This window comes from Erpetoichthys calabaricus, chromosome 7 (assembly GCF_900747795.2).
Source record: "Erpetoichthys calabaricus chromosome 7, fErpCal1.3, whole genome shotgun sequence".
In the NCBI taxonomy this organism is placed as follows: domain Eukaryota; kingdom Metazoa; phylum Chordata; class Cladistia; order Polypteriformes; family Polypteridae; genus Erpetoichthys; species Erpetoichthys calabaricus.
Window position 1 is genome coordinate 139,279,189 of NC_041400.2, and position 22,901 is coordinate 139,302,089.

General features: G+C 35.7%; 1 protein-coding gene across 1 annotated transcript in view; it reads left to right on the top strand.

Annotated features, from left to right (window-relative positions):
- The window catches only part of ipo11 (importin 11), a 311,838-nt gene that overhangs the window by 105,622 nt on the left and 183,315 nt on the right, over positions 1 to 22,901 (top strand). Inside the window, exons 8-10 of the mRNA XM_051929691.1 lie at positions 34 to 82; positions 4,423 to 4,493; positions 10,957 to 11,149. Coding sequence (XP_051785651.1) covers positions 34 to 82; positions 4,423 to 4,493; positions 10,957 to 11,149 — 313 coding nt within the window. The remainder of the gene's footprint in view (positions 1 to 33; positions 83 to 4,422; positions 4,494 to 10,956; positions 11,150 to 22,901) is intronic.

The following is a 22,901-nucleotide window of genomic DNA, read 5'->3' on the forward strand; positions in this document are numbered from 1 at the left end:
TTACTATTAATATTATTATTATTTTTACAACAGGAATTTCTCAGTGCAATATTTGGAAGGCTGAAACAATTTTTGGAATGCTGTAAGTCAAATTAATTTATATATTATACCCTTTTTAATTTTCCAGTGACATTTACTCTGTAAAAGTATAACATGCATTACGAACATTCTCCACACACCATGGACAAAGATTTCAATTGTAACTTAAAACAATTTCATGTACTATATGCTAGTAATGCACTAATACTGAGTACTTATTTAATATTGTAGGTTAAAACTGAATACTGATATGGGTACTCTTACTAGAAAGACAATAATGGTACAGTGTTTTCAGCATAAAATACAGTATGTTAAAACATACTTTAATTATATTCAATAAAATGAATAATACCTATTTTGAATGTTACTAAAGTTTAGTCAACAGTAGATACAACCATTTAAACTGAAACTTCCTGAAAAACGTGTCGTGGGAGAGTGCCTACTGTTTGTTTCAGAGCTTGTTTTTTTCTTCCTCCTTCAGTACTTTATGCATACTGTTGGTGAGTTAACATGGTGTGCCATAGCTGTAAGGCAGTAGTCTAATTCTGTCTGAAAAACAGTGCAGTGTGGTTGACATGCTGACCAAATTGATGTTAAACACAAAATATTCTCCTGCCAAACAAATGTCACTCATCAAACAATGCATCAAAAGTCTGTCCTGATTTTTCAATATTTATGTCTCTGGAGCAGCACTACATGTGAAGCTGCATAAAGCTCATAAAAGAGCAGCTTAAAAATGTGCCTAAATACATATGCAGAAGGCCAAAAAAAGATAAACATGTCTCTACAGGTTTTGTCTTTATGCATCTATATTTTACTTTTGGCTCTTTTCCCCTTACAATAATATTGCAACATAGATTAATTGGGATAGAAGTGAGAACTAAGCCACCATCCATGTGCCTTAACTCTGCATGCCTTTGCCACACTGACACACTTCTTGATTATTGAAATGAGGTGTGTTACTGCATTAGTATGAACTCCATATCACCAACATCCTATAATGTACAATTAATAATAACCTTGGAGTATATGAGCAGATGTAAATAATAAGTGATTCAGAAACAATAATCAATAATCAAAAACTAAAAAAGTCTGAATTTGTGTAAGCTGCCATAATTCAGGGTGTTTATAAAGAATGTAGTTGGTTTACATTAAGAGATAAGAAGTACATAATAACCAAGAAGAGTTGTTAAAACCTTAAATAAAGCATAAAATGACTCCCCACTTACCTGTATTACTGATCTCCACTTTTTTTAGAAAACGTTGCTTCCTTATTTCCCATTACGGGAGAACCCCTGGAGACACATGATGTGGCATGCACGACTTCAAGTTATTCTTGTTGTAGTACTGGTAAAGTACTCTTTATTATAAGGGTGCACAAAATGTGGTCCAGAATGGATTATGGGAGATCCCCTGGAGACACATGATGTGGCATGCACAACTTCGTTATTCTTGTTGTAGTACTGGTAAAGTACTCTTTATTATAAGGGTGAACAAAATGTGGTCCAGAATGGCCTACAAAATGTGTGGTTTTCGAGTCTAGATGGCAAAAAGTAGGGGAGATCCCCAAAAGCTTGACATCTTGCATAACTGGACATCAAGATGAGTAGAACAGTATGTCGTATGTGGAGATTTTCTTGGCGGCAGAGAAAACAATTGATGTGATTTGAAAGAGTTCATAAGTACTTCTTATGGACACAATGTAACCAAGCAATAAAATAATTTTTTAAGTCCGTATAATAACATGTAATTAGAGCAATGTATCATACCATACATTTATATAAAGGCAAAGAATACTGAAACGGTATGCTTAAACATAGCACAAAGTGAAATTATAAGAGAAAATCTTCCTAAATAAATGATTCACATTTGCAATCAAGCATGACAAAGAAATCTTAAGTACATTTGCATATGCACATTTGTTGTAGGAGAAAACGTCGCACTGCTGGGAGGTATGGTCGGTATTGATATAAATAAAGGAAGTATCCAGAAATTTTCTTAAATGTAGTATTCCATTCTTTAAATAGCCTACACTTTTCAGGGGAGACACAGCCTTCTACAGGACGTTAGGATACTACAATTGTGTGTCTACTAGTAAAGAAAACATTTATATAGCGCTTTTCTCACTACTCAAAGTGCTGTCCACGCAGGGAGGACCCGGGAAACAAAACCACAATCTCCTTACAGCAAAGCAGCAGCGTTACTACTGTGCCACCTAGTATATACAAAAAAAATGTAGAGTAAAAACAAAAAGAAAAGGTAGGTAGCATTTAGCAAAAATAATAGTAGTTGTAATTTACAAGTGTAACAACTTAAAGAAAATTAATACTCTACCCTCACAAAGACCCTGTGTCTCAATTACTGTAAAATACACAAACATAATAATGAATGTAACTACAATCTTTATTGAAAAATTGAAATCTGTGTAACTATAATAAATGTATAGTATAACAACCAACCAACATAAGTGATAGAAGTGAATAAAACCCATACCAACTCTGAGACTGCTACACAGTGAAACTGATACAGAAAGTGAAAACAAATATTGTATGAAAAAGCAAAGAAGAAAAACCTTTTTATATCCTTTGTGGTTGAGTAGAATCACTGACCCTACCTCAGGGAACATGAGGCTTAGCAAATACCGCTGTAAAAATAAAACCAGTAAAGGGAACAAAATTAGTAAATTGCTAACAGAAGAACCCATCTCAGTAGAAGGTAAGTGAAAAAATGGGCCTGAATATCATGGGCTTGTTTGTAATGTGAACAGGTCAATTTCACCACTTATTTCAACCATGTTCAAAGATAAACAATTAAAGTGAAATAAACAATTGAAGAGCTTGTTAAGGGATGAAAGAATTCTTTCCAGGTGTGTCCCTTTTTGTTGCATAGATCTGTCTTTTCAAGAAATAATACAGTGAGCTAGTGTAATGGTAACATTTAAACATGTAGTCATACCACCTCAGACAATCTGCCCTCTCATTTAAAAACAGTTTCCGTAAAATTAGCTGAAAAAAGTCTTGCTACAAATTTCAAATTTTCACTTTGAATATTGCAAAAATCATTGTATCACTTGAAGCTTACATTTACAAAAGGCCTGACATTGCAGAAATGCTCATTGAACTTTGTGTTACTGATCACAAAAAAGTAATCACAGTAGTTATTCTAAGACTATCTGATAAAATACAAAAATAGTAGAAGTTTGTCAGTGGTTGATAGGTTAATAACAACTCAGTGTAATTTGTAGTATGGATGTGTTGCATTATATTGGATGTTGAGAAGAAAGAATTAAATGAATAATTGACTTGATTACATGTGAGTAATGGTGTGCAGGTGCTGTTATCAAGTATGTTATGTAGGTACAGATCTTTGGAACAAGAAGTTAACAGTAAGACGAGTTCAGACTTGAAGTTTAGTGTTAGAGTTTTGCAGAGATGTAACTGGATGTCGTAGTTGAAAACTTGGGGATTATTGAAAGAAAATGAAATAACAATCATGTCTGTATAAAGTTGTTAAAAGAACCTGTGAAAGATGTGCGTACTTTGGAACACAATGGTGAGTGAATAGAGACCCTCATACCAATTAATTAGACATACTGTATCTCTGGAATGGTTCCTGAGCAGAATGAGTAGTGTCATGACAGACAAAAGGGCAATTTAGACATGAACCAGTCTAGCATATAACCCAGATTCCAATTTAATAGATAAAAGAGTTCAACAGAGAAAATGTTTTACTATCTCAAAAACCGATGGAATATCAGAAGAGTAAGGATAGAGGAGAGGAAAGTAGCTTAAGCACGGTCAAGAGAATTGCATACTTAAAGTCATTTCAACAGAAGGAACTCTGCAAATCAGATTGTCAGTGTTGATGTAGGTTAGTATCCAAAAGAAACAAGAAATAGGTGTTTGTTAACTAAATGCTGTATTTTTTGGTAGATTAGACAATTGTTCAATTGCAGAGATAAATTAAAACCTTTAATGATACCTGAATAGGTTGTTAACTTCAACATTGAACTCAAAACTTCTAGTTACAAGCTTCACTCTCACTTCCGTACATGTACATATGATTATTATCTTTGCATAGTAGAGAAAACCAGAAATAATTACAAAGTTTTCTTTCATATTACACATCAATAAACTCACGTTTTGCTGTTAGCTTTCTTTTGCCATCTGTTAATAACCATCTGCTGTACTGTGCATAGAGTAATAGCCAAAAAAGGCAAAACTGTTTTGTCATTTAATATAGTTTTATATAATTCAACTAAATAAATATTTTTTTTCTTGTTAAAGTCAAAATATATATTAATGGATATTTAAGCAAGTCTGAATGTATATTTTTACCTTTTAATTCCATGGAAAATATTATTACTTTATTTAATTTTTTTAGGCACACACGTTATTCCAGAACACAACTGCAGAGAAAAGCTGGAGAAAACCATCATATTATATACAAAAATTGTAAGTACTATTTTACCCTCAGAATGACAGAGGCAGCATTAAGTACAATATGAAATTAAAAGAATAGCATTTATTTTATTTAAGTCATTAGGGCAGGCAATAAGATGGCAGGTCTTAGAACAGCACCAGTAAGGGCAGGGCTGGGACAGGCCCCACAGAAAGAAAGAGGAAACACAACTCTGAAAACAAGAGAAGTCTGTCATTTGTTAATGTGGGACCTCAGGGGCCAGTATGGTGCAGGAACAACCAGTGCTCCTGCAGTGGTTAGGCATCTTAGCGTATGCTGGGATATCAGGCTTTAATGGTACAGGTTGACTTGTATTGATGTATTGGCTAAAGGCTGGGACACTTTCAAAATGATAAAGGCAGCATATGCTCCAAGGCAGTTATTTGTTTTTTTCTTTGCTCCTGTAAAGTTGTGAATTAGCATTTAAACTCTAATGTAGGCCTAGAACCGTTTTGCCTTGTTAATGCATGAAGCATGAATACTTCCTGGTAGACCTGACCTTTTAAGGGAACCTGAAAATTCTGTTCTGGAATGCTGGGATTCCAGGTAACATTATTTTTGCTTTGCTTTGACCCTTTGTCCATGTATTCTTCTTTGACGTAACACCACCATTTTTGTTTACTTTGTTTTCTTGGATTTATTCTGTGTACCAAGAGTGTTGAAGAAATTTAATGGGTCAGGTAAACAAAATGGTATTTATAGTTACATTTTATTATGAAAACTTTTTGAAGTTTAATGAAAATCGGATATAAGAGAGGAGTAGAGTTAAAAAATGGAACTATAATAGAAGAAGTTCAGGTTGCTGGAAAACTGATACCACTTTTAAGGCTGTTGACGTGTTGATAAGGCTTTAGTTGGAAAAGTGTATGCTGTCTACTTCAACTAAAAATGAAGTGCCTTGTGCTGTATACAGCAGGCATGTCAAGGAACTCACTACCATTGGTGGGCCGCTTTGACTGCCATACATGCGTCAGTGGGCCGCACTGTAACAAATACTATTATACAAAGTTACTGTAGCTTTCTTTCCAATACTGAAAACTTTAAAAAATGTAACACTTAAAGTTTAAAGAAAAGCAATTTATTTCCATACAATCTCCGTACAACTGCGTACAATTAGTCTTAGCCTCTTAGCTAGGTCCTTATATTATTATATTATATTCATTATGTTATATTCATTGCTTGTATACAGTAGGAGTTTTACAGTGTGAGATCTATTTCTTTTGTCCCGACACTTGGCATCTCTTGTTAGTAACCAGTTCGTCAATATCAGGCTTGAAATCTTGTGCAGCTGCAACTTTTATGAGGGATGAAAGGTGCTCGACAGCAAGTCTTGAGCGATGTGGGGTTTTGGTAGCTTTCATTAATGAAAACAATTGCTCACAAAGGTAAGTGCTTCCGAACATAGACAGTACTCTCGATGCCAACTTACGGATCTGTGCATATGAGGGTGGCAGGTAAGCATACAAGCCTGGCACACCAACTTCGTTGTAGTTTGCCTTCAGAATAGAATCTGACTGCAGTTCAATCAATTCCATTTGGATATTCTCAGGCGCATTCTCAACGTTGTAAGAGTATGGTGACGTAAACAGCGCAAAGTCCTGTTCGTGTGAACTGAAATCACGAAAACGCTCACTGAATTCATTGCCCAGTAATATAAGTTAGAAAACAAATCCTCCAAAAATCAAAGTTTACTTTACTAAGTTTACTTCAAAGTTTATATTGCAAAATAAGCCGATATGAAAAAAGCCCCATGACCTACACTAATTTTACAAACTCAAAATCGCAAAAATTTGTTAATAAACAACTCACCAACTTCTCGCGTCCACTTCAGATCTTCAGCTGTAGTCTGCACTAACTGTTCGTTACAATACTAGCACAAAATTACATAAAACTAGAGCAAAAAAAACGTGAAAATATGCAAGCTATTACTACTCGTGATGGTCAGTTCTGCCCAGTGGCCAGTCTCAGCAGCCCAGCCAGTAGTGTAGCCTGCCAGGGGCGGCTCTGGGCTAGGGGTGGCCCTGGGCAGAGAATGAATCGGTGGCCCCTTCGCCCACCAGTGTCAATATGGTATCTTATGCATGGCGGATGGCCACTTCCGTTGCGGACACTGCATAGCCGCCTCGTGCTCATGACACGTTTCTATATGCACGTGTCCGTAACTTGAAAACCAAGTGGCGGCCCATGATATTCTCATTATGGCAGAACATTATAATACTATATATAGCTTACTGCTCTGACTTGAGCGACATTAGTAAATACAGCGTACTAATTAACAAGAAACACAATGTTTTTCAGCCACATTTCCTTCAGCTGTGTCGTTATTTTCTCTTTCTGTTTTATATTCAATACAGTGCATCCGGAAAGTATTCACAACGCATCACTTTTTCCACATTTTGTTATATTACAACCTTATTCCAAAATGGATTAAATTCATTTTTTTCCTCAGAATTCTACACACAACACCCCATAATAACAATGTGAAAAAAGTTTACTTGAGGTTTTTACAAATTTATTAAAAATAAAAAAACTGAGAAATCACATGTACATAAGTATTCACAGCCTTTGCTCAATACTTTGTCGATGCACCTTTGGCAGAAATTACAACCTCAAATCTTTTTGAATATGATGCCACAAGCTTGGCACACCTATCCTTGGCCAGTTTCACCCATTCCTCTTTGCAGCACCTCTCAAGCTCCATCAGGTTGGATGGGAAGCGTCAGTGCACAGCCATTTTAAGATCTCTCCAGAGATGTTCAATCGGATTCAAGTCTGGGTTTCTGGCTGGGCCACTCAAACATTCACAGAGTTGTCCTGATGGAGCTTGAAAGATTCTGCAAAGAGGAATGGGCGAAACTGGCCAAAGATAGGTGTGCCAAGCTTGTGGCATCATATTCAAAAAGACTTGAGACTGTAATTGCTGCCAAAGGTGCATTGACAAAGTATTGAGCAAAAACCTCAAGTAAACCTTTTTCATGTTGTCATTATGGGGTGTTGTGTGTAGAATTCTGAGGAAAGAAATGAATTTAATCCATGTTGGCTTAAGGCTGTAACATATCAAAATGTGGAAAAAGTGATGCGCTGTGAATACTTTCCGGATGCACTGTAGATGCATCCCTCGTATGCATAACAATAAGTAGCTCTGGATCCACGGAGAAAAGACAAGAGTGTGGGAAAGGTAAAACAGTACATTTAAAGAGGAAGATAGGACCAGTTTCATAACCAACAAATGTAAATTTCACTGCTCAGATAAATGGGGCCAAAGTTGAATAAATTGAATAAATATCACCACAGGTTTGATGCACACAGGGGACAGACTGTGAGCAACAAACTGTTAAAGAAAAATAAATAAATAAAATGTTCATAATTTTACTTGTTTAAAGAAAAATAAATAAATAAAATGTTCATTATTTTACTTGTTCTTCCTGTGTAGTCTGTAGCAACCCCCAGAATGAACAGTGTTAGTGGTTGAAAACAGTCTAACTTATCAGTGTATCTTTAAAGAATGTTCTTACTTGTAGTATTTTTGGGTTTTCCACAATTTTTAAGTAATAAAAAAGAATCTTTATTTGTTTAGTATTTAGCCCACAGCAAATATAAAAAAAATCAATGTTAACTCTTTCAATGTCAGTTTTTCATTCTCCATCAAGCACTATAGACACTCTACATTACAGTAAAGGTTAAGCCATCTCATTTTCTTTTTTTATGTACAAGAAGATCGCATTAATTCAAAATTAACCACCTACTCTTCTCTTCTCATGATGCTTATAGCAGTATTTTTCACTGTTTCATATAAGATAAAAATAAATCTTACAAAAATGTCTTAATCACATGAACCATTGTTAAGTAGCTTAGGTGTTGCAGTGTAAGTCAGAAGATTGTTAGTGCTGTTATTTTCCTTCTCACTTCAGTTTATGCCACTAAACAAGCTATTTGACCAGCTAGTGCTTCAAAGAAAGCAATATCCAAACAGGTACTGTGTATTTGTAATTTGTTAGTGACTTGAAGTAAATGTGAGAGCTAAAAAATGTTACTATTCAGTGTTAACAATTCACTGCTCATTAAAGTTCATAATGTCAATGAAGTTTGCCAGTTTTACCATACACTGTATATTCTTCAATGCATATCACATCAGTTTCTAGTAGTTGTGTTTCTTTAATTTGGTAGAATTTAAAAACACAGTGCTTTAGACGTACACAAAATGTGTTACACCACAGAAAACATTAAAGGAAGGAAGCACAAAACCCGCCATTTGGTCATCATACTTTTTGTAACACAACAATCGGTGGCGGCTCGCGTATAGGCACTGTGGAACTGCAGCACCCCCTATTTCCACTTGATATTATTGATAACATTTAATATAATGAGTCCTTTTTTCTTTAGTTCTTTCTTTATACTTGTACAATATATAATCCTTAAGCTTAATGTCAGTAGCCATCCCCCAGTTTATGAAAAAGATACAAAAATCTTTGTATGGAACTGTGCTTTTCACTGTTCCAACGGTGTGGTGTTTGGCTGTTGTGTGCATGCACACATAGGAAGCTGCGTGCGAGGCTGCGAGGGAGAGAGAGCACTGTCGCTCCCGCAGTGCCGACCCTGGCGTGCTGGTGGAAGGTAGTGTTTTTTGTTTTTTTTTTTTACTCCGCGTGTGTTGTGCTTACAAACCGTGTACCATATTCTTGAATGTGATAATGTGTAGAATCAGATTATTATCCGGCTTCCAGCTATTCTATTTGATTCATTTTTTTTTTCGGTTTCTGAATAAATTTTCTTTTTATACATGTTTGTTTTCTTTTACAGAATTTTAAAACAAAGGCTAAAAATTTTCTGGAGCAGCACCCCCACTAATTTTACCTACGAACCGCCACTGACAACAATGATCAAGATTCATATGTATACTTTAACAGGTCCATGAGTTGGTAACATAGGCCTTATTGTAAAGCCCACCAGAGATTGCTTTCCGCCGTGATTCCTATGACGTTAGACATGAGTATGTGCTTATGCTGCTGTTTCCTGCTAATCTTTGGAGCATATCGACCCATGTGTGAAAGTTGGAAACCCAAGGCAAAATGGATTACAAAAGCAGCCAAATTCTAGCAAAATTAGTTTTAGGAGAAGTCACAAAACAGAATTTAGCTAACTGATAATATCTGAAGTTAGTAATGGTGTCTGAGTTTCTAAGCACATTTTGTATAAAACAGTTGAGTGTTGTTATATCACACATCAGTGCCAAGTACAAAAGAAACACGTCACTATAGTGACATCATGATAGCACAGCAATCTTAAGAACTGAGAAAATAAAGCGAGATCATCCTTAAAACAACATCAAAAAACAAGGAAGAACCAAAAATAGACTTATAGCCTTCTAAAGCTGATGACTAATTACCTGCACAATGTGTATTAGCATCTTATAAGTGGGTGACTAGTGTCTTTTTAAAACAGATTTAATGGTTTGATTGCATTTTGAATTTTTAGCTTAGATGACTAATTACCTGCACAATGTGTATTAGCATCTTATAAGTGGGTGACTAGTGTCTTTTTAAAACAGATTTAATGGTTTGATTGCATTTTGAATTTTTAGCTTAGATGTTACACCCTAAACCAGAGGATTGGTAGTCTATTCCATGATTTCAACTAATTTTTCAAGCATGAGCAAATCATTGAAACTGGCCAAAATATCCAGGACTGTGATGTTGGATTTGTGAAGTTGAAGTCAGAGTTGGAGTTGGAAGCAATTATTGGCTTTACTGGAGTCGGAATTGGTAAAGACATACCGACTCCGACTAAATGAAAATTGTAATGTGCTAAAATTTCCAATTTCACTTATTGTGATTCAATTAAATAGTTTTTTTCTTCTAAACTTTTATTAAAAATATAGCTTTTGTTTTAATTTTGTAAGTTTAGTCTTAAGTTTAATGTTACTCAGTGTTTGTAAGCCACAACAAAATTGCTATAGCCTTTAAACCTGAACCTTCCCAGGTTAGAATACTAAAATGTAGCCTGATGATTCATGCTGGCAGTGATCTTGGCAGTTTGTCTTCTGTGTTGTGTGTTTTCAATCAATGTTGTAAATATATTAGTCTAACTACAAATAGAAGAGTCAGAATTGGTGGTACCATAAATTGAGGAGTTGGAGTTGAAGGTTTTGTATACTAACTCCATAGCCTTGAAATTGTATGTAATTAATTTTACTCTATATCTCTGCATGTTGTAAAGAGCCTTTTAATCATGTTTATTGTAGAAGATCACTGTAAAGTAAAGCTTTCTAAAGTGGTTACTCCATATTAATTTCTTGAATTATTTAGGATATGTTAACTTTGGAAAGGAAAGGAAGACATGCTCCATATCATTACAGAATTTTTTTTCATTATTCTAACTATGTACAAATTTGTTAATTTTCTTTTTATCGCCGAACTTTGTTTAATAACAGTCACTCATGTTTTTTTTTCATTACAGTTATTGGATTTGTTGGATTATCATCCAGTATCTTTCATACCATTAATTCAAAGATCCCTTGAATTTGCTGTCAGCTATGTTTTCACGGAAGCTGGAAAGGGAATACTGTTTGAAAGATTCATTGTCCAGTGTATGAACCTTATAAAAATGATTGTCAAAGCCGACTCTTACAAGCCTGCAAAGAATATTGAAGGTAGTTTATGATCTTATAAAATTACCACACATTGTTTTGTCTGGCAAACACAACAGCTTTCTTTTACATGTTTCTGTAAAATAGCCGGGCTGCTTAAAACCAAGTCCAGAGTATACTTCATTTGTAAATGCCAATATAGTATTGTAAAGTTTTTGATTACTTTTGTTTTAAGTATAAATGATATTAGTTCCCTTTATTAACCTCTGAAAACACTATTGATCCAGAGGTTATTAAAATTTGAGACTAAAGCTTTGATAAGTTTTAATAACAGTAGGCATGTAGTATCACATGTAAAGTATTGAATCTTGATATGTTTAAAGGATTTTTTAAATAATTGATAATTATAAGAAAACCATTCAAATTGATTTTTTAAAGTAATATAAATTAATTGAGGCAAAAATATTAAACAAATAGAGATTCTGTATATATTTGCTCATTTATATGATACATTATATGGGGAAACAAGTTACAGAATAACAGATACAGAATAAGGCATTCTTTTCCCCCAAAATAGCATAGTCTCTGTTAAATGAACAAAATATGGCATATCTATGGTTTGGTATAGATCGAGAGATCCTCTGAACTCTACCATCCCAATAACAAAGAGAGTAGTCATTAAGACATTCAAAATGATTCTATCAGTTCTAAAGGATTTTGTCTTTCATGGCTAAAATAAGAGGGGATGAGTCAGAGTGGTAAAACAAAAACTGTCAAAAAAAGTTTGCAAGAAGTCTAAACTACACCTTACTAGAAGGTATGTTGGAGATTCTCATACCAAGTTGATGGAAATTCTATGGTTAGTTGAGTCCAAAATTGACCTTCAATACTAAGTATTTTTGGAACATGGGTCTTTAGGAACACTGGAAGTTTTTTAAGTGATGCACAATGAATACAGTATTATGTTGAGTTGGATGCTTTTAACTGTCATGGCCTGAAAAAATACTGGTGGTAGAGCTAAGATTGAAAGAAATAGTAGACTACAAGTGCCTTGAAAATAGGGAAAATATCAGATCAGTGACTAACAACATGTGGCCAGGTATATTGGAATAGTATTTAGAATTATTTATGAAGTGTGATATAATAATATAGAGGGGGGAAGGGTGGGGATAGTGATTAGTAGTTTGAAAGTACCTGTGTTGCAGGTGACTGTGGTCTTTGATTTTTCTGTAGTTTTAGAGAGACTTTCCATAGGTACGTCTAATGTTAATTGCTATTTAATGATAAAAGCCAAGATATCTGTAAATGAAGGTAAAAGTGCAAAAATTGCTTAAACATTTACATGATTTAGATCACTAAATTTTTATTTTATTTGTTAAACCATTTTAAAGGTATAGTGAATATGATGTAGCAAATTTTGACATCCTAAATCTTGTTTTTGTATCATACTTTTTTAAACTCATTATTAGAGATGTTACAAAAACTTATATTTCTCTACTAATTAGGTACCAAATTTGCAAAAATGTAATGGTACTAGCTTTACAGTATTGAAAGTACCAAGAAGGTTGGTATTGCACTCATATATGACTGCAAGTAGACATATTACTTCGAAAGGCACAATAATACATAATGAAAATATGAATGAAGCTACATATAAAAATGGCTAAGAACGGTGATGCATCACATCAACACATTTCAAAAGGAAACATTGCAGAGGTCATGTATGTAAATTCTTCAATTCTACGAAGGAGTACAGCAATTTTATTTGTGATTTAAAAAAAAAAAAAGAAAGAAACACACGCACAAACAGGCTTGTGTTAATACCATTTTTATCTCATTATAAGAATTACCTCAGAAACAGATTTGTGCATGGTTTGAAAATGAAATAATGTTACCAGTCAAATGAGGTGTAATCATTCTATTGTCACATTTTTGTAAGATGAAAAGAAAATATAATATGATTAATAGTGTCCTGCATTATTTAAGACAATTAAATGAATGGAGGCTTTGAATTCATTTTCTGATTGTAATGATCACTTGATCGTTTGATGTCCATCAGTTCAAGTATCTGTCCTTTTTGCATGCAGTTCAGTGTCTTGGATTGAGGAGGTGGTCTCACACACATCCACAGTTATGCGTGGAGGACTGTGGAATGTGGGAGGACTGGAAGCAAATAAACACTGAGGCAAGACTCAAACAAAGTTTCTGTTTGTCTTGTCTACGTCGGCGGTGGTACAAATTGCTCCATTTGTTAATTTCGAAATAAAATGTATATACTGTTTCAATGCTTCGAAGGACAAGGGACATCTTCCTATTAATATGACATACTGTGCTAACAGAGAGGCATGATCTCAAAAACGAGCAGTTAGCAGGACAAGCAAAATAGCTTACTTCATTGTTTTACAAGTCTGCAAACACTGAATTTGTGTCATTTGTTTGCCTTTGTGAATTTCCCCTTGGGATTAATAAAGTATCTATCTATCTATCTATCTATCTATCTATCTATCTATCTATCTATCTATCTATCTATCTATCTATCTATCTATCTATCTATCTATCTATCTATCTATCTATCTATCTATCTATCTATCTATCTATCCTATCTATCCTATCTATCTATCTATCTATCTATTGTTTACTGTTATAACCCATAAGTAGAGAGGGTCTCGTCCATTGCCAGAGATGGACATCTGAGACAGTGCTATGCTGGCAGTAGTGTTGTTTATCTTTTAGCATGAGCAGGAAAACAAGGGTGTCAGAAAGAGTAGGAAAAGTTGCATCAAAATCTAAGCCAGTCTCAAGTTCACATTATGGCCTGGCACAGAGTTAGAAGAGACAGGCAAAGGAATAGATCAGCCTGGACCTCGCGCTGTGGTACATGCTCTAGCTGACAGCAAATGTGGAAGCAAAACTGTGAGTGAGGCAGGCAACAAGAATTTGCCAACCTCAAGCGGGATATTAGAACCAATCATGGCCTCTTTATCCCTGCTGTCAACTGCTCCCAACACCCACTGAGTCAACAGAATCAACTCCAACCGGATATGTAAATCCAACTTTGGAGCACGGAGAAAACGGACGAGAGCTATCCGAGCTGAAGACATTGATTATCTCACTTAGGGTAAAAATAAAATGATGCAAAGGAGGATATGATGAATGATTTACACAAGAGAATAGACAAGCTGCTGCAGGATATAAAAGATCAGGAGGTACATTTAAGCATTAACTTTGATATACACCTTAAAAAAAATCTAGCAAGAACTAATGAAGAAAACACAGGAAAATATGAGGAAGAAGTTAAGCAAACGTTTGCAACTTGTATTGAAGAAGCTGAGCAATTGATATTGGCCGCTAACAAAAAAGCAACTGCAGTAGAATCCAAATGCAAAGTGCGTGATGATAAATTAGCTGCGTTGGAAGATAGATAAAGAAGTAACATCATCAGAATCAGAAGGCATCTTTGGACTTTCATGGTTTTCAGGGAAATTCATAGCGGAACTATTTTCTAAAATAATTGAATAGGGCTTTAAATCAGTCATTGAGATCTCAGCCACTTATAGCATACGTGGATCGAATGCCTCAAAACTGAGAATCCTGATTCGACAAGCTACAGGTTAAAGAAACTTTGATGTTGATTCTCAGAAAGAGATTATATTTGAAAATAACCCCATTTGTATTTTCCCAGATTTCTGTCCTTCAACAGCTGCCAAATGAGCTACATTCTACAGCATTAAACAGCATTTATGCAAAGCTGAATTAAGATACAGCCTCTTGTTTCTAGTCAAATTGAAAGTGATTGTTGATGGCCAATTCTACATCTTTATATCTCCCAAAGAAGCAGAAAAAGAGCTAAAAAGACTGATCCCAACATCATCTAAAATATGAAGATGAGTCATGTCTTGGCCTGATAATGCAAATAAGATTCTGCTTACAACTTGGTCTATTTATAATGTAACATTTGCCATTAACTATAGAGTCTATTTCCTTTTGGCCACTTTGTTTCAGTTACTATATTGAAATTCATTCTACTAAATATATGCATATTTTGGTAACCATTAAGTAACTAGTAATTTAAAGTGTCAATTAGACTTAAGAATTAAAACCTTAGGTTTATTTTATCTAGACTGCACTATCTATCATAAGATATCTAAATTTTAATCCTTGCAACAATGCTGCTGGAGGTTTGTTTTGTTTTGGATATGCTCTCTCTGTTGGTATGTCAGAATACTGGGACTTTGTGAAGTGTGGTTTAGCCTTATTTGGGGAGTTAAAATCGGGGAGGGCTGGGAGGGGAAGGGAGAGAAAGAGAGCCAATTACTTCTTATTTATCTTTTTCACCTCAACAACTGTGAGTGCCAACATAATAATAGGCTACTTAGCCATAATTCCTAGCAATAATATGAAATCAAGATTAAAGCTACTTTATGAAGCAATGCACCACTTTTACTTAAAATTACAAAATGTCATAAAAGGGTCAGAAGCAGTGTCTCTCTGACCAAACAATGACCAGTTACAATCTAAAGAGAAAAAAGTATTCTTTCACCTAACAGGCCTAAATGCCAAGATAGTACTTTTATAGGAGACTGTAAAAATGTGTGGGAATCTTAATTCTTAAGTCAATCTCATTTGGAGTATCAGGTGTAGTGTCTGATTGTGAAGGGTGATGTAATGGTGATGGGTAGTTTATTTATATCTAAAGTAATTTTGATAAATATCCATAGACCTAATTTGGATGATAGAGATTTCATCCTAAATGTGTTTGCATCTATTCCCAATATTAACACTCATAAAATTATAATGGCTGGAGACTTTAATTGTGTTTTAAATCCAGACCTGTATAGATTTTCAACTACATTGGGAATAACATCTTTTACTGCAAAAAACAATCACAGAGTTTGTAAAGGATCATAACTTATCAAACCCACGAAGATTCTTAAATCTAAACTCAAGAGTGTATTCCCTTTTCTCACCAGTGTATCATAGTTAATCAAGAATTTATTATTTCTTTATGTATAAAAATGTACTGCCCACTATCAAATCTTGCTAGTATGATCCTGTTCTTATCTCCAATTATGCCTGATCTTGAATCACTATGCCCTACATCTGTGAGATTTTTGTGCTCTTTTGAGTTCCTCCCCAACAGTGCTGCAAGTCGAAACGCAATTGATGTGTCTGTCAAGGGTTGCTTGTCTGTTGCCAAGGCAATCGCAGGCTCACAGCACCACCAAGACAACTACAAGTTTACAGCCTCCCCACGTTAACACACCTATCACCTGATGGGTGATGCAGGGAACATTATAACCAGGCCACTGACCTGTCACCGTCCCTGCTTGTTTGCTGTGTCTGTGTTTTGAAGTGGTAGCTTCCATTTGAATAAATACTCCGACTTTACCTTTTTTGACTGGAATAAAGTTTTTTTTTTTTTGAAGCCTTTGAAATCAGTGTCATCTCTTGAGTGCAGGACAGTGACTTATGCATTACATGGTGCCAGGAGTCTGGTCTTGCACCAATAGATCCTCAGCAGGTGCACAATGCTCCGTTTCCACTGGAGCCAAAGGAGGCTCCGGCAAACTGCCTGGCCCTTGCCCATCCCAGAGATGTACTGGTGAAGATGGCTCCCTCCGATGACCCAGAGTGTTTCCAATTCTGTTCTGAATGCACAGCAACACTGATACGCTGGGACAAGAGAGGTTGAGTTGCTATTTTGGCCCCATTTTTGACCAATGGGATGCCTTACAGATCATGCGAAACCTATATTCTGAAAGGCTTGATGATTATGACTTCCTGAAACAACAGATCCTCCTCCGTATGGGTATGAACCCATTGGCCAAGTGACGTCAGTTTCGGCTATGGCAGATTGATCTGGCTTGCCCCAGGCAGGGATAGTTCCAGGACTTAGTGGATATGATCTACAGTAAAGCTGGTTTTGTGGCAATACCTTTGAGTGCATTGTGGAAAAGCTCCTTATTGATGCAGTTTTGTCAGGGATAAATGAAGACCTGAACAATGTCCACTCACTGCTGGAAATGACCCACAGACCGGAGTGTGCCCAAACCACCTGGAAACAAAGGAGCTATCCTAACTTGCTACTAACTTCGACGCAGCCATTGCGCCACTGCCCATTGTCCAACTGCAGCAGTTATGGGTTGCAGCCTCCACCTCGATCTCATCCTTGCCTTTCCTCAGAGCAAAATCTGCTCTCTCACCCTGCTTCAGTTTCTCCTTCTCCACCGTAAGTCCATGTGGAAGTATGTGAAGTAAACATTTTGAAAGTGAACTGCTAGTGGCTCAATGGCGATGGCAAAAAGCAGTGGTGACAAGGTGCATCCTTGTCTAGTACCACGTTCTAGTTTGAAGTAGTCTGAATTAATGTTGTTTAAACAAACTGAAGCTTCTGGACTGGTATACAGTAGGTTAATCCATGTATATACTGTGTGTTCGGGCCAAACCCAAATTTCTCCAATGTAGAAAAGAGGTAGTTCCATTCAACCATATCAAATGCTTTTTCTGCCTCCAACGATAATATCTCCGGGGTGTTAGACTTTGTGGGTGAATATATTACATTCAACAAGCGTCAAAGATTGGAAGCTAAGCTAAGATGTATTATCTTTACATGAATATATTCTACACCAAGGTCCAGTATACAACAGAAATGAATAACCCTTTTATTGCCAAAATCAAGTTTCCTTTTTAAAACAAACAAAACAGCAAAAAAGTCCTATCCAACAGATGGTGTGTTCAAAACTTTTTTAAAAATATGGAAAGATCTAATTAATAACATTTTAGAATAAGCATATCAGGGGAAAAGAACATTCTCTTTTCTTTGTTGTTTTTAAATATTTACTCTTGCTATTGATTTACTCTCTCTTGTTTCATTCTGTCGGGTGAGAGTTGAATTCTGCTTTGTTAATTGCGGCTTGATTTGTTAAATGTTATCTTCCTCGTTGTAGAAGTTAGCCTTTATTGTATGGAATGTTATTTTCTTCAAATAAAACAAAAAATAAAGTAAACCCCCCGTAAATTCAAGCACATGTCATATATTTGAAAGGCAGTGCAAGATTGTAATGTAATGCAATGCTATCTCACAATTATAAATTTTTGAGTGCAGGTAACAACATCCCAAGTAATTTTCTAATCCTGGATTTGTACACAGGCATAAGCAATTATGAAAGTTGGGACAAATGTTTAAAGGGGGGACAGATTTGGAACATTAAAGCAATATGAGTTTCTGACATTTGAAATTCAAATTTATTTGACTAATCCATTAAATATTTGTCTTCAGCAATATTGTTTTAACCAGCTAATGATCCATCCATCCATCCATCCATTATCCAACCCGCTATATCCTAACTACAGGGTCACAGGGGGTCTGCTGGACCCAGTCCCAGCCAACACAAGGCACAAGGCAAAAAACAAACCCCAGGCAGGGCGCCAGCCCACCGCAGCCAGCTAATGATGCAAATATAAAAGCTTACAATCACGAATATTATGAACTTAACCAAGTGATTTACTGACAAACCAGATTTGTTGTTACAAAAACAGCTGTAAAGAGTTTGTTTAAATGAAAATATCCCAAATTAGGTTGGAATGCACTAATTCAACAGTACATATATAATAATGTTTGAATTTTTATACATAGTATGGATTGTAAGTAGTATTTTTCATTTTATGATGATGCCATTCTTTGTAAATCCTATCCTGAAATCCCCCCAAGATTATAAACCTCCTGTTTGTTGTTATACTGGGGGGATCCCTGCCTCTGCCACACATTAAAGTTCAAGTCCTGCTTTGTATTTGAATATTTTCAAATGACAATATTTCTTTACTTAAATGATAGTTGGGTAACTACTTGATACACCAGTATTTTAAAGATGTTGTTACTGTTAGTATTTGAATATTTTATATTTCATTACTGAAAAATGTACAATACTGTTCACTTTAATAATGGAGATACTTTAATAAAAACACATCATTTGTTTTTTGTGCACAGAGCTCTTCTTCTCAGAGCCATAAAGGATTTGCATTTGCCCGAGTATTTCTGGATTGATCAAATTTATTGAGCGTGTTGAACTGAGTTTTATTACCTGTTTTAACACTGAATACTTAAAGTGTGTCAGTTATACTTCTCAAGTAAGAGAATATGTAAATATCATCCATCCCCATTCCGAGCCCCTAGTTAAATACTGGCCATTGCGCCACCCGATCACATGATTTCAAAATATCTTTAGCAAATAACTGGATTAAATTATTATAATATGTTTCTTTTACCGATTTACACACAGCACACCCTTTTCTGCTTGGCTGTGCAGTTGAGTCCTGCAAAGGAGCGGTGTAAAGTTCAACATACAGTACTTGCTGCTTGCTTTACATCCAGTGCTGCTGTGATAATTACTGGCTCCCAGTGATCCTAACTGGGCGAAATTAATTTTCCTCTCACCACATTCAGGATTAACTGTATATGAACACACCGCATTTTCTGTTCTTTTGAGCTGATAACCGCTGTGCACATTAACCCCTTCTTCACCAGGTGTTATTAGATGACTGGATCACTTGCTTGCATGATGTTACACTGACAGCAGCAGGCAATTTTTTTTTCGTGAGAGATAACACAATGATTTTTTTCCCCCACATATCACTACTAACATGTTTATGTGCTTATCAACACCCATGTGTAATCATGGATTTTTTCATGATGCTGTCTGCTTCATAGAAAGTGCAGAATTGTCCTCTTGACTCCCTTTATTGCAGAACAGAGTGAACCAAACATTAATGCTGACATCACCTCATTTTTAACTGTGATCGCCAGGATTAAAAGCACTAAAGTCATAATACTGTCTTTGTATATTCATGTGTTCTATCATATACTGTATGAAGGTGCGTTTGTGTAAAGTGTATGTACATGTATGTGTGTGCTTGTCCATTTCCACTGTCTTGGTATATTGAGCACTAGGTTGTTGGAAGCACACCAAGACACCAGACTAGACACCTCTTTTCTATAAGGTGTTTCATTGTCATTAGTAATTCTTTGCGGTTTCATATCTGAGGAATAAATTGGAGACATTAGGAAATTGCTCAAGTTTAGCAGGTAGTGAGTCTTCCACAAAGACCTTATTCAGAACCTTCCCTTCCATATTTTTTGTGGGGCTCATAGTCTGAAGAAAGGATCAAACTGTTGTTTTTATAATGTGTCCTAACATTTATTATGTGGAAATAAATAAAAGGCCTTAAAGAATCATCCTTTTTACCCAGAAAGACTACAATGAGTTCTGCTAATACCATATGCTAGTCATAGTTTATTCATTGGGCAAAAAATACAAATGTTGCTCATGTAAAAGAGCAGCTGGCAACAGCTCAAATTGACCTTCACAAGGTCTGTAAAAGGTTGAATTCTCTTTAAGAACCGGCAAGCTTTTGCTTTGATACCTCATCCTTTATGGTCACCATACTTGTTTGTTTTTACATGTCCCTAATGAAAATAAAAGAAATACAGGTGTAACTGATGTACACACATGCAAAAAGGAGCAGTAACACAAAAACCATGAATAGTATTCACAGAAAATAAGATTCTTGTTGCATACATGAAGAAATTAATCGGTGGTAAAAAATGTCACACATACTGCTTCTAGTTCATAGAAGTTCTTCGTTTATTTAAGTTGTGTTATGTTGTGAATTATATGGATATATATAAGATGTATCTGATGAAGACTTAATATTTGTTAAAATCTGAACTGAAGAAAGAATATATTAGGTATATTTGATCGGTTCATTGAGTTAGAGAAAGACAATTACAGTGTATAGGTAAGAGCAAGGACTGCAACAAAAGAAACACCTCTTAAGAGGAGCAGAAACTTGCAGCAATTAAATGTTCATGCTCTCCTGGGGCCTCATATATAAAACATGCGTATGCACAAAAATATTGTGTACTCCCGTTTCCACACTCGAATTGCGATGTATAAAACCTAAACTTGGCGTAAAGCCATGCACATTTTCACGGTAGCTTAAAGTTCTCGGTTTTGTAAACTGGCGGTACCCAGCGTCAAAGCAGTGCTTTTGTTCCAGTGTGGTGTTTCCCTTTCTTTTTTTAGTTCCACATCCCTGACACGGCTTTATCATATCCACTGAAATTAACCGCATATTGTTTATTAGTTTAATGCATCTGATTGTAATTAACCTGTAACAATATAATGGTCCACAAAATAGCCAAACTACTCCAAATACCATAGCTGCTTTAGCGTTGTTACTCTCACTGCACCTTCTTCTTCTTTCAGCTGCTCCCGTTAGGGGTTGCCACAGTGGATCATCTTTTTCCATATTACTCTCACTGCACCACTCTGAGTATTTATATCATTGTATCTGAGTATGGAATCACAGCTCTACAGCAGCTGATTGGAAAGAGAATTATCGGTATGCAGCATCAAGCACATGCTGTCTATTGAACTGCTCTAATACGGCAAACGCTTCAGAGACTTTCCTATAGGTACATCGCGGTTCAGAAACGGTTTCATCCCAAGAACTATAAACGCACTCAATCAGTCCATCAAGTGCTCCTTGTAGAACTGTTTGTACTTTTTAGTACAATCACCTCACTGTAAACTGCGATACAGTTATAATATTGCATGACCTGAGCCACTTTATAAAGCGCGTATTTACATATGACGACGATATCATTTTAAAGATGAAATGCAGCAAAATATGTTTATTACATTATACAGATAAAATGTTAACATCATTTAAATAATCTGTATTGTTAATAATTAAACATGGGAGGACACGGTGGCGCAGCGCTAGCAAGGAGCTGACGCCCCGTTCAGTGATTGTTCTTGCCTCACGCTGTGTTCTTGGAAGGATAGATGGATAGAATAATTAAACATATACTATGAAGATATTTCAATGTTCCTTAAAAGTTTTGAAGAATCGACGCTCTAAGCTTACAGATGGCTTAACATCTATTACAGAGCTGATTGTGGGGCGATTGGTTACTTGGAGAAAGAAAAGGAAGGACAGGAATTGGAGGTTAGTACGTTTGAAAGAGACAGTACTGCTGCAATAAATTATTTTATCGAATGTCGCGCACAGCGCATTTTGCAGGAGGCATGAACAATCTATGGACAGCTCGTCACTACCACTACGCCACCATGTTCCCATGTTTAATAACATGCTTTAACTCCTATCATCATGAAAATTATATCTCATTATTTTAATTATTCAGAGAGCTGTAATATCACGAATGTAATGGATTCTGTGTCCTGTCAGAGGAAGAGAAGCACGTAGTGATTCACACACGTAGAGCACATAGAAGAACACATACAAAACAAAGCATTTAACGTGCTACTTTAATTACGATGGTATTTGAGAATCTAGTAAATTAAACGATTTTAAGATGAAGTTTATGATGTTTTACTTTAATGACAAAATAAACTATGTGATTGAAGCGGGAAATTTCGAGATTAACGTTGACATTTCAAGGTTTTTTCTCATTTTTTTTCTTTTCTCTGTACCCTGATAAGCTTTCGTATGACAGTCAGATGGTGGGCTACGACTCGCCTTTTCACAGCGACTTTGATATCTGGCAACTTTATTTTTTATTTCGGGCACTGTGCGACTTTGTGAACTTGAGCTTTTGAGTTTCTCCGACACTCTACGTCACTCAATCAACTTCCTTTTGTTGTTTATACCACTGTTTAAACCAATAAATAGTACGTTTTTCTTCACCTCCACTTGGTATTTGCTAAAATTCTTCTGTTTCTCCTGTGCTTTTGCCATTTCCTTTTCACAGAATGCTGAGCTTAAGGGCTATTTATATTTATCTGCATATTCA